Source organism: Bombina bombina, chromosome 5, assembly GCF_027579735.1.
Source record: "Bombina bombina isolate aBomBom1 chromosome 5, aBomBom1.pri, whole genome shotgun sequence".
Classification (NCBI taxonomy): Eukaryota; Metazoa; Chordata; class Amphibia; order Anura; family Bombinatoridae; genus Bombina; species Bombina bombina.
In genome coordinates this window covers 1105627892-1105641491 of record NC_069503.1, presented here as the reverse complement: position 1 = coordinate 1105641491, position 13600 = coordinate 1105627892, and the positions used below count along the sequence as shown (strand labels likewise).

General features: G+C 39.4%; 1 protein-coding gene across 10 annotated transcripts in view; it reads left to right on the top strand.

Moving 5' to 3' along the window:
• Window positions 1-13600, top strand: part of PTK2 (protein tyrosine kinase 2) — a 773150-nt gene that overhangs the window by 642930 nt on the left and 116620 nt on the right. For all 10 annotated transcript variants that reach the window (XM_053715391.1, XM_053715387.1, XM_053715388.1 and 7 more), the window contains one exon: window positions 10904-11108. In XM_053715391.1, the coding sequence (XP_053571366.1) occupies window positions 10904-11108 (205 nt within the window). The remainder of the gene's footprint in view (window positions 1-10903; window positions 11109-13600) is intronic.

Here is a 13600-nt window from a genome sequence, read left to right as displayed (position 1 = left end):
GTGTAATGTACATTCAGTACAGGCTGAGCCGCTGAATATCTCTTTACTCTTGTCCTACTCATGAGAGCTGTGTGACCTCTCTCTGTCAGTAGCGAATATCTGACGTCACCTCTGCACTTAGCTAATAATGTGTAATGTACATTCAGTACAGGCTGAGCCGCTGAATATCTCTTTACTCTGTCCTACTCATGAGAGCTGTGTGACCTCTCTCTGTCAGTAGCGAATATCTGACGTCACCTCTGCACTTAGCTAATAATGTGTAATGTACATTCAGTACAGGCTGAGCCGCTGAATATCTCTCTACACTTGTCCTACTCATGAGAGCTGTGTGACCTCTCTCTGTCCGTAGCGAATATCTGACGTCACCTCTGCACTTAGCTAATAATGTGTAATGTACATTCAGTACAGGCTGAGCCGCTGAATATCTCTTTACTCTTGTCCTACTCATGAGAGCTGTGTGACCTCTCTCTGTCAGTAGCGAATATCTGACGTCACCTCTGCACTTAGCTAATAATGTGTAATGTACATTCAGTACAGGCTGAGCCGCTGAATATCTCTTTACTCTTGTCCTACTCATGAGAGCTGTGTGACTTCTCTGTCAGTAGCGAATATCTGACGTCACCTCTGCACTTACCTAATAATGTGTAATGTACATTCAGTACAGGCTGAGCCGCTGAATATCTCTTTACTCTTGTCCTACTCATGAGAGCTGTGTGACCGCTCTCTGTCCGTAGCGGATATCTGACGTCACAATGATGTTTTCATGTAACTTTCTCATCATTTCATCTGGTTCCTATGTCATCTATTACCTCAAACTTTTATTGATCTCTTTACAGATCACCAGTGGTCTTTTTGTCAGATGATATCAAGTTAGTTACTCAGAATACAAATATTTGTTTCAATATTTGTGCCAATTAAATGACAATTATTTCCTTTCTGATTACAGTACTGTACTCTCTTTCTGATGGTACTATGTATACTAAAGTATTAAAAATGATTATGTATAAGCCGGTGCTCGACAAATCTGTTTAAAAGTTAGGAGCCAGTAAGAATATTTAGTAGCCAGACTGTGGTATTTGTATAACGATATATGGAGATTAACCCAAAAACTTAGGGGCCAGGGGTAGAATTCTAGGAGTCAGTGGTCCCTGGGTTCGTTGAGCTATAAGCTGTATTATGGGTAGGGATGCACCGAAATTTCGGCCGCAGAAAGTTTCGGCCGAAAATAGCATTTTTTGTTATTTCGGTTTTCGTTTTTTTTTTGCCTTTTATTTTCGGCAAAATTATTGTGTAGCATATTTTAAATTTGATGCCAGCCTAGAGCTGCTGTTTGAGTTCATTACTTGACTTACTGTTTTGCATATAATAATAGTTTTCTAGGACTATACTTTATTTTGATAATTGGTAACAAAACAAAAACGGTTAAATCTGATTCTGTTACACAGAACTAAATAAAAAAATAGTACTAGTGATGCACCAAAATTTGGGCCGCCGAAAATGTGCAATTGCAATTTCGGCCCAAAATGGCTAAAAATGTACAGCCCCCCCCTGTTCTATTGAGTTACATGTCTATCCTTAGCATAAGGTGAGCAGCACAGCAATGGCATGGTACACAGAGCACACACATAAGTACCATTACATGATTATATTTGAAACCAGCAGAGAAGGAAACCAAAGTTCTGAATAGTGAATACAAATATCAAAGGAGGATAAGTAACATGTTTATAAACACTTGATATTATCAGAGGCAAATATGCGTGCACACTTTATAAGCATAAGCCCCAAGCTCGCACACAGTTGGTACAAATTAGCACCCACCAGACAGTGTAAACAAAAAAGCACAGTAACTTTCTATAACCACCTTGCACGTGAGGTTGTAGCTAAGTCCAGTGGTCCTGGTGATAGGTGACAGGCAGACTCCATTTGGGGCTCTGGACATATAATCTGACGGGTCAGTGTGAGACCCGAACTAGGCAGAGATACGATGAGAGACGATCAGGTGCAGCCACGCTCATCGCACGGATAACTACACCCAAAAATAAAACACATGTCCACCTCGTATTGTTGTCTGGCTATAACCACGCTCTCCCTTATAGAGCTCCAGTTTCACTGCAGATCACGCCCTACTGTACAAGTGACCATGTCCATTTATTGGAGCTTTCCCGCCTACAAGCTCTCTCAGCTACACACACACACTGTAGTTAAAAAAGAAAAAAACAATTTCGGTTTCGGTTTTCGGCCAGGATCATCCTGAATTTTCGGTATCGGTTTCTGTCCAGAATTTTCATTTCGGTGCATCCCTAATTATGGGATGTAAATATTGCATAAATGACATAAGATATTGTTTTTTACACTTGGTCACATCCCCTCTCCAAGCTGTGCCATTTTACAGATGCAAATATAAAAATATTCCGAATTCCAAACCTTTTTCAGTCCCAAGCAGTTTGGATAAAAGGTTTTATATCTTTATTTCAAAAGTTCTGCACATTCTTCCATTTTTTTTATAAGCCACTTAGCATATAGTGTTTAAATACATATCTAATTGTACTAAAAGAAAAATGTTATGGTAATTGGTTTCCATGGCTAAATGTTGCCAGAGTTTGCAACAGATCTGCATTTTGTAGCATTGGTGTGGTTTAGAATATCTGTTCTGCCATCCATCCTTAGGATTTGAATAATTATCTCACAGGTTTTTGTTAATGTACCTTTTAATATTTGTTGCAAACATTTTTAAAGCTAGGAAGTTTCCCTACAATGTATACCCATGTGTAATCCAATTCATTGTGTTGACTTTTGTGTGGACAAAAAAACGCACAAAAATGATGTAGATCACAAATAAATCAATTAAAAAACAAAGCCATAAATTTAAGAAGCCCATAACATTCTACGTTGTGCAAATTCACTACTAGATAATGTATACGAATAAAGAGTGCACACTTTACAAAAAAAAGCACTGTTCCTTTTTGTGTGTAACTTTGCTACAATAACTATCTGGGAATACGAAACTGCAATATTCTCTTGAACTTCCCTTAAAAGGACAGATCTCCTTATTTTAGCTGGAGAACATAAACAACTCTGTGACTGCTTTTTATTAAATGGAATCATTTTTAAAGTTGGCACCTTTTTAGTTTATGTGAAAATTAAGTTAGTTTATGTTTTCAGCAAGAAATTTAAATTCCTGATAAATAATTCATCATTCCATGGGTCCCAGCAAGCTAGTTGTAAGTAGTAGTCATTAAATAGATTTGTGCTAAAACTAACAATTCTCTGGGGCAAAAATAAAACTAGCAACACAAGTATACGGCAAAATGGTCCAAATTGCATTTCTTTCAGATCCAAAGATTTGCACATGCATGCTAGGGGTTGGGGATTGCTTGCACATATCTTTGTGCTGAGTTTCATTTGCACGGTTTCACTTGACGCTTCCTGCCAGAGCAACCACAATTTATAGTCCTGTCTCATGAGGCGAAGGCTTCCCTCAGTGGTTGGCGAGGAGATGGAAGGAGTTTCTGCAGCTTAATAAGGCAGTCATTTTTTCAGATACTAATCTATGGCTCTGAATAGCGGATCAATGGGCACAACAATTCTGACACTTGTTAAAACTTTATTTTATTCCAAAATTTAAAAATCGATATTTTTTTTTAATTTATATAAATGCACCTCCATGTACTAAATAAATCATCATTTTCTTGTCTGTCCTGTAGAGATGCAGGATTAGATCAGATTGTTTAAATGTCCCTTCCAATAAATGTTGGAAGAGTTGAAAGAAAAAGAATGCGAATGTATGTGCTAATAAGTATTTCAAATGCTAATTTATTGTCCATTTATTGGTTATGTGGATGGGTCAGTTCTAAAATGAAACCAGTATTTTGTTTTACTGACAATATAGAAAAGGAGATGCTGCTATTATTATTATTATTAACAGTTACTAATAAAGCGCCAACAGATTCCACAACGCTATACAGAGTACATTCATAGGGTACATAAAAATACATATCCTAATAAGTACAAAAGGGTCGGTTACATTTGTGAGGGGTCATAACCACTGTAGTTAAAGGGACACTAAAGTCAAAATTAAACTTTCATAACTCCGAGCAGTAAAGTCAAGAGCTCAGGAGTGTGCACGTGTCTTTAGTACAGTGTTTGCAACCGATTATAACATTGCTACAAATAATGTTGCAAAACACTGCTGCCTTAGAGTACTAGACACATGCACACTCCTGAGCTTTTATGAGCCTACCTAGGTTTACTCTTCAACAAAGGATACCAAAAGAACAAAGCAGTTTTATAATGTAAGTAAACTGAAAAGATGTTTAAAATTACATGTCCCTGTCTAAATCATAAACGTTTCATTTTGACTTTATTGTCCCTTTAAATAATGGGCTTTATTTTTGCAAATTGTGGTTAAAATCCATTCAGTAAATATTTGATGTAGGTCTGACAAAAGCTATTTGTAGTGCACTCAAAATTACTTCTTCAGATTTTAAGGGACAGTAAACACCTTGAGATTTTTAATATAAAGGGCCCCATTTATTAAAGGGACACTGAACCCAAATTATTTTTTTTTCATGATTCAGATAGAGAATGCAATTTTAAGCAACTTTCTAATTTACTCCGATTATCAAATTTTCTTCATTCTCTTGGTATCTTTATTTGAAAAGCAAGAATGTGCGTTTAGATGCCGGCCCATTTTTGGTGAACAACCTGGGTTGTTCTTGCTGATTGGTAGATAAACCAATAAACAAGTGCTGTCCAGGGTCTGAACCAAAAATTGGCTGGCTCCTTAGCTTAGATGCTTTCTCTTTCAAATAAAGATAGCAAGAGAACAAAGAAAAATTGATAATAGGAGTAAATTAGAAAGTTGCTTAAAATTGCATTCTCTATCTGAATCACGAAAGAAAAAATTTGGGTCCAGTGTCTCTTTAAGTCTAGTTTCTCTGAGGCTGTCTCTGTGAGACTAAACACTTTGTCCTACATATAGAGTTTTCTCAGATAGGGTCCTTATCTCTCCGTTTCATGCCCATAAGCTTGTGTATTGTTGGATTTCATATGGTCTGGCGATCCTATTTGGGTTCAGTGTCCCTTTAAAGTTACTAAAAGTAGAAGTGAACCTGTCTTGTACTTCAATTTGGCTTTGTACAGGTGGAAAATTGGTTAAACCGATGTCTTGTGAATCCGTTGTTTTCAATGGCGGTTTGCTAGTTGAAGCTTTGAAAAATGGTGCCCAAAATGTTATGTGTAATGAAACAACTCTGCAATATATTTTCTTTATTTTGCCCCCGTTTCATGTAATTTAGTTCTAAAATTGAGCCATTTCTATTTCTCAACCCTTTGCAGTCATTTTTTCCCTTTCCTCATATCTTTTGAGCCCTTGAATGCTTTTTTTTTTTTTTTTTAAATTAAAATAACTTTTATTAGGTTGTGTTATTATAAGTGCAACTGTACTTTTAAATGTATTTTTAATGTTTTTTGTCAAGTGTAACAGTTAACCAGAGCTCTGAAGTCGCACTATACTGACGTGCATCAAATTAAATTGAACTTGATCGAATGCATTTACTTTCAACCTGTAATACGTACGCTACTTCCGACTTCAAAGAGCCGCAACAAGCTCCTTTTCGCTCGCATGCAACTGTTGGCGCGCCACTCGTAATCTAGCCCTTTGTCAGTAGAAATAGGTGTTGGAATAAACATGTTCCAAGGTGGTCACTCACACAGGTTTTGTTATGTTAGCGGCCCACCTGGAGATTGGAAACAGGGAAATTGTACTGTATGAACACAGCTGAAGTAAAGTATATTTCTTCTACAAGATACGACGAGTCCACGGATTTCATCCTTACTTGTGGGATATTATCCTCCTGCTAACAGGAAGTGGCAAAGAGCACCACAGCAGAGCTGTATATATAGCTCCTCCCTTCCCTCCACCCCCAGTCATTCTCTTTGCCTGTGTTTGTACTAGGAAGAGGTAAAGTGAGGTGTTAGTGTTAGTTTCTTCAATCAAGAAGTTTTTTTATTTTAAATGGTACCAGTGAGTACTGTTTCCCTCAGGGGGATATGGAAGAAGATTTCTGCCCTGAGGTTGATGATCTTAGCAGCTGTAACTAAGATCCATGTTGGTTACCACAAATCTGAAGGTAATACAGGAGACATCTTCAGTGTGGAGACCGGTTCATGCTACAAGCAGCATTGAGGTATGTGCAGCCCTTTATTCTGAGAAGACTTGGTATATCAGAAATGGCTGACATTTATTTCCCTGCTAGGGAAGGGGTAAGCAGTAGACCTGTGATCAAAGGGGGGTGTTACTGAAACCTATGCATCATTTTATTTTATTCAGTTGACATTTTTTGGGCCAAGGAGTTTATAATGACAGAGTGCTGAATGCTCATTATAAAAGACACTGGGAGATATGTTTTGCGGTTTGGTGTTTATACATTTTGACCGTAGTGTATACTAGGGGTAAACGTTTCCACATGGCTTGTATCGTTAACCGCTCCTCCATGCGGTTGTTTGAGCCTACTTGGTCATCGGTCCTTGAACACCTCCGCCTGTTACTTCGGGAGGTTTTAGCGACTCTGGATGATTGTAATACTATTGTGATACCACCAGAGAAATTGTGTAAGATGGACAAATATCTAGAGGTGCCTACTTACACTGATGTTTTTCCAGATCCTAAGAGAATTTCGGAAATTGTTAAAAAGTAATGGGATAGACCAGGTATACCGTTCTCTCCCCCTCCTAAGTTTAAGAAAATGTTTCCCATATCAGACACCATTCCGGACTCTTGGCAATCGGTCCCTAAGGTGGAGGGAGCTATTTCTACCCTGGCTAAGCATACAACTATACCTATTGAGGACAGTTGTGCTTTCAAAGACCCTATGGATAAAAAGTTAGAGGGTCTTCTAAAGAAATTATTCATCAGGGTTTCCTTTTACAACCTATGGCTTGCATTGTTCCAGTTACTACTATAGCAGCTTTTTGGTTTGATGCTCTAGAAGAGTCTCTGAAGGTTGAGACTCCATTAGATGACATTTTGGATAGAATTAAGGCTCTCAAGCTAGCTAATTCTTTTATTACTGATGCCGCTTTTCAAATTGCTAAGCTAGTGGCAAAAAATGCAGGATTTGCCATTTTAGCGTGTAGAGCGTTATGGCTCAAATCTTGGTCTGCTGATGTGTCATCAAAATCTAAGCTTTTAGCTATTCCTTTTAAAGGTAAGACCCTATTCGGGCCTGAATTGAAGGAAATCATTTCTGCCACTACTGGAGGTAAAGGCCATGCCCTACCTCAGGATAAGTCTGTTAAGATGAGGAGTAAACAAAATCATTTTCGTTCCTTTCGAAACTTTAAAGGAGGACCCTCTACTTCCTCTTCCTCTACAAAGCAGGATGGGAATTTTGCTCAATCCAAGTCAGTCTCGAGAACCAACCAGGCTTGGAATAAAGGTAAACAATCCAAGAAGCCCACTGCTGCTACAAAGACAGCATGAAGGGGCGGCCCCCGATCCGGGACCGGATCTAGTAGGGGGCAGACATTCTTTCTTTGCTCAGGCTTGGGCAAGAGACGTTCAGGACCCTTGGGCACTGGAAATCGTGACCCACGGGTATCAACTGGAATTCAAGGATTTTCTCCCAAGAGGGAGATTTCATCTTTCATGATTATCTGTAGACCAGATAAAAAGAGAGGCGTTCTTACGCTGTGTAAAAGACCTCTCTACCATGGGAGTAATTGTCCCGTTCCAAAACTGGAACAGGGGCAGGGGTTTTACTCAAATCTTTTCGTGGTTCCCATCCGTGGACCCATTTTAGATCTCAAGTGTCTAAACAAGTTTCTCAGAGTTCCATCATTCAAGATGGAGACTATACGAACAATCTTACCAATGATCCAGGAGGGTCAATATATGACTACCGTGGACTTGAAGGATGCATACCTTCATATCCCTATTTACAAGGATCATCATCGGTTCCTAAGGTTTGCCTTCCTGGACAAACATTATCAGTTCGTGGCTCTTCCCTTCGGGCTGGCCACAGCACCCAGAATCTTCACAAAGGTTCTAGGGTCTCTTCTAGCGGTTCTCAGACCGCGGGGTATAGCAGTGGCGCCTTATCTGGACGATATTCTGATCCAGGCGTCAACTTATCAGCTGGCAAAATCTCACACAGACACCGTGTTGTCCTTTCTGAGAACTCACGGCTGGAAGGTGAACATAGAAAAGAGTTCACTAGTTCCACAGACAAGGGTTCCTTTCTTGGGAACTCTGATAGACTCGGTAGACATGAAAATATTTCTGACTGAGGTCAGAAAATCAAAGATTCTAAATACTTGTCGAGCACTTCAGTCCATTCCTCGGCCCTCAGTGGCTCAGTGTATGGAGGTCATTGGATTAATGGTAGCGGCAATGGACATCATTTCGTTTGCTCGCTTTCATCTCAGACCGCTGCAGCTGTGCATGCTCGGACAGTGGAATGGGGACTATGCAAATTTATCTCCTCAGATAACTCTGGATCAAGAGACCAGAGACTCTCTTCTTTGGTGGTTGTCGCCGGATCATCTGTCCCAGGGGACTTGTTTCCGCAGACCCTCATGGGTGATAGTGACAACGGACACCAGCCTACTGGGCTGGGGTGCAGTCTGGAATTCCCTGAAGGCTCAGGGTGTTTGGACTCAGGTGGAGTCTCTACTTCCAATCAATATTCTGGAACTGAGAGCAATATTCAATGCGCTTCAGGCGTGGCCTCAGTTGGCTTCGGTCAAATTCATCAGATTCCAGTCGGACAATATCACGACTGTGGCGTATATCAATCATCAGGGGGGAATAAGGAGTTCCTTAGCGATGATAGAAGTATCAACAATAATCCGATGGGTGGAGGCCCACTTTTGCTATCTATCAGCAATCTACATCCCAGGAGTAGAGAACTGGGAAGTGGATTTTCTAAGTCGTCAGACTTTCCATCCGGGGGAGTGGGAACTCCATCCAGAGGTGTTTGCCTCATTGACTCACCAATGGGGCAGACCAGAATTAGACCTGATGGCATCGCATCAGAATGCCAAGCTTCCACGTTACGGATCCAGGTCGAGGGATCCTCAGGCTGAACTGATAGATGCCTTGTCAGTACCTTGGTCGTTCAGCCTAGCTTATGTGTTTCCACCGTTTCCTCTCCTTCCACGCGTGATTGCTCGGATCAATCAGGAGAGAGCTTCAGTAATCCTGATAGCTCCTGCGTGGCCACGCAGGACTTGGTATGTGGATCTAGTGGACATGTCCTCTCTGCTACCGTGGAAATTTCCTTTGAGACAGGATCTGCTCATTCAAGGTCCTTTCCTGCATCCAAATCCTACATTCTCTGCAGCTGACTGCTTGGAGATTGAACGCTTGATTTTATCTAAGCGAGGATTCTCTGATTCAGTCATCAATACTTTGATACAGGCTCGAAAGCCTGTTACTAGAAAAATCTATCATAAGATATGGCGTAAATATCTTTATTGATGTGAATCCAAGGGTTACTCATGGAGTAAAGTTAGGATTCCAAGGATTCTGTCTTTTCTCCAAGAAGGATTGGAGAAAGGGTTATCAGCAAGTTCCCTAAAGGGACAAATTTCTGCTTTGTCTATTTTGCTTCACAAACGTTTGGCAGATGTGCCAGATGTTCAGTCTTTTTGTCAGGCTCTAACTAGAATTAAGCCTGTATTTAGAGCAATTATTCCTCCCTGGAGTTTGAATTTAGTTCTTCGAGTTCTTAAAGGGGTTCCGTTTGAGCCCATGCATTCCATAGATATTAAATATCTTGTAAAGTTCTGTTTTTAGTTGCTATTTCTTCTGCTCGAAGAGTTTCTGAGCTTTCAGCGTTACAATGTGATTTGCCTTATCTTATATTTCATTCTGATAAGGTGGTTTTACGTACCAAACCTGGATTTCTTCCTAAGGTTGTTTCAAATAAGAATATTAATCAGGAAATTGTTGTTCCTTCATTGTGTCCTAATCCTTCTTCTAAGAAGGAGCGTCTGTTACATAACTTAGACGTGGTCCGTGCCTTGAAGTTTTACTTGCAGGCGACTAAGGATTTTCTGTCAATCATCTTCATTATTCATTGTTTATTCTGGAAAGCGTAGGGGTCAGAAAGCTTCGGCTACCTCTCTTTCTTTTTGGCTGAGAAGTATCATCCGCCTGGCATATGAGACTGCTGGACAGCGGCCTCCTGAAACGGCTCATTCTACTAGGGCTGTGGCTTTCACATGCGCCTTTAAAAATGATGCTTCTGTTGCACAGATTTGTAAGGCTGCGACTTGGTCGTCTCTTCATACTTTTTCCAAATGTTACAAATTTGATACTTTTGCTTCTTCTGATGCTGTTTTTGGGAGAAAAGTTCTTCAAGCAGTGGTGCCTTCCATTTAGGTCTCTGTCTTGTCCCTCCCTTTCATCCGTGGACTCGTCGTATCTTGTAGAAGAAAAGGAAAGTTATGCTTACCTGATAAATTGATTTCTTCTACGATACGACGAGTCCACGGCCCTCCCTGTCATTTTAAGACAGATTATATTTAATTTTTTCAACTTCAGTCACCTCTGCACCTTTTAGCTTTTCCTTTCTCTTCCTAAAAACCTTCGGTCGAATGACTGGGGGTGGAGGGAAGGGATGGGCTATATATACAGCTCTGCTGTGGTGTTCTTTGCCACTTCCTGTTAGCAGGAGGATAATATCCCACAAGTAAGGATGAAATCCGTGGACTCGTCGTATCGTAGAAGAAATCAATTTATCAGGTAAGCATAAATTTCCTTTTTATAAATTTCCTTATTACTGATAATAGGATTAATGTAGCTCGCATCTGCATAGCCATACACAATTTTTGCTCTTGTGAACGTATTTCCTAGTAATATTGCTTTAACCTATCACCTCTCTCTTTACATTTTCAGGTGTGTGCATGTGGGAAATATTGATGTATGGAGTGAAGCCTTTCCAAGGTGTTAAGAACAATGATGTGATTGGTCGGATTGAGAATGGTGAACGGTTGCCCATGCCGCCCAACTGCCCTCCTACACTTTACAGCCTTATGACAAAGTGTTGGGCCTATGACCCTAGCAGAAGACCACGGTTTACTGAACTCAAAGCACAACTCAGGTAGGAACCAAAGTCAATTTAGTGTCAGTACTAACTGCTTTAAAGGTCAAGATATGTGTTCAAAGTCGTAGCCCAAAGTGATGTACAGGACCATTACTTGATTATTTAAAAAAAGTGCAATGTTGGGCTATTATTTAGTACTGATGTATTTGTACCTAATCTTAATCAAATTTTTAAAGCACATTGATATAGGATTATAAACAAATACATAAAACAACTTTATAGTGTGCTCTCATTATTTAGTTTTCCCCTATTTCTTTAATTTAAAGGGACATTCCAGTCAAAATTATATGTTAATGACTCAGATAGGGCATGTAACAACTTTCCAATTTGGTTTTATCATTAAATTTTGCTTCATTCTCTTGGTATTCTTTGTTGAAAGCTAAACTGAGTTTTGCTAATTTCTAAGCCCTTGAAGGCCGCCTCTTATCTCAGTGCATTTGGCAGTTTTCTACAGATAGCGCAAGTTCATGTGTGGCATATAGTTAACATTGTGCTCACGCCTGTGGAGTTACTTATGAGAGGGCATAGATAAAAGGTAATCACAGAGGTAAAAGTTTATTAATGTAACAGTGTTGGTTATGCAAAACTGGTGAATGGGTAATAAAGGGATTAGCTATATTTTTAAACAAACATTCTGGAGTAGACTGTCTCTTTAAGTTTGAAAATTGTGCCACTTCTGTAAATTGAACACTGCAGAATTAAAGGGACATTATACACTAGATTTTTCTTTGCATAAATGTTTTGTAGGTAACATAGTAACATAGTAGATGAGGTTTTAAAAAAAGTTCAACCTATACAAATCTAAAATACTTACAAAAAGCTCCAGTTAAGCTTAAATAATCCCACTTAAAGGTGACCCATTTAATACAAGCAATCATATCCATGAATTTTGTTTCTACAGAATGTATCCAAACAATATTTAAATGTATCGAGGGTATTGGCATTCTCTACCTCCTTTGGTAATGAGTTCCACAATTTTATTGCTTTTACAGTGAAAAAACATTTCAGTTGCAGGAGATTAAATCTCCTTTCCTCCAACCTTAATTGTGACCTCATGTCACAAACAATTTTCTTGGAATAAACAGAGCTTCTGCCATCTCTGTATGTGGGCCTTGAATATATTTATATAAAGTAATCATGTCACCTCTCAAACAGACGCAGTTTGGCTAGCCTCTCCTCATATCTTAAATTTTCCATTCCCCTTATTAGCTTTGTGGCCCTTTCTCCAACATTGGTGTGTCCGGTCCACGGCGTCATCCTTACTTGTGGGATATTCTCTTCCCCAACAGGAAATGGCAGAGAGTCCCAGCAAAGCTGGTCACATGATCCCTCCTAGGCTCCGCCCACCCCAGTCATTCTCTTTGCCGTTGCACAGGCAACATCTCCACGGAGATGGTTAAGAGTTTTTTGTAGTTTTATTCTTCTATCAAGTGTTTGTTATTTTAAAATAGTGCTGGTATGTACTATTTACTCTGAAACAGAAAAGGATGAAGATTTCTGTTTGTAAGAGGAAGATGATTTTTAGCAGACAGTAACTAAAATCGATTGCTGTTTCCACACAGGACTGTTGAGATGAAGTAACTTCAGTTGGGGGAAACAGTTAGCAGTCTTTTCTGCTTAAGGTATGACTAGACATATTTCTAACAAGACCATGTAATGCTGGAAGGCTGTCATTTCCCCTCATGGGGACCGGTAAGCCATTTTCTTAGTTAAACATAAAAGAATAAAGGGCTTCAAAAAGAGCTTAAAAACTGGTAGACATTTTTCTGGGCTAAAACAATTGCTTTACTAGGCATATTATGCAGATTCTAACTAATTATTGGTATTATAATCTTGGTGAACGTTTAGAAAAACGGCAGGCACTGTGTTGGACACCTTTTTCAGATGGGGCCCTTTCTAGTTATAGACAGAGCCTCATTCTGGGACTGTATAGGGGTTAAATGTAAAAACGGCTCCGGTTCCGTTAATTTAAGGGTTAAAGCTCTGAAATTTGGTGTGCAATACTTTTCATGCTTTAAGACACTGTGGTGAAATTTTGGTGAATTTTGAACAATTCCTTCATACTTTTTCACATATTCAGTAATAAAGTGTTTTCAGTTTGAAATTTAAAGTGAGAGTAACGGTTTTATTTTAAAAGTTTTTTGTGCTTTGTTGACAAGTTTAAGCCTGTTTAACATGTCTGTACCATCAGATAAGCTATGTTCTATATGTATGAAAGCCAATGTGTCTCCCCATTTAAATTTATGTGATAATTGTGCCATAGTGTCCAAACAAAGTAAGGACAGTAATGCAACAGATAATGATATTGCCCAAGATGATTCCTCAAATGAGGGGAGTAAACATGATACTACATCATCCCCTACTGTGTCTACACCAGTTATGCCCACACAGGAGGCCCCTAGTACATCTAGTGCGCCAATACTTATTACCATGCAACAATTAACGGCTGTAATGGATAACTCCATAGCAAATCTTTTATCCAAAATGCC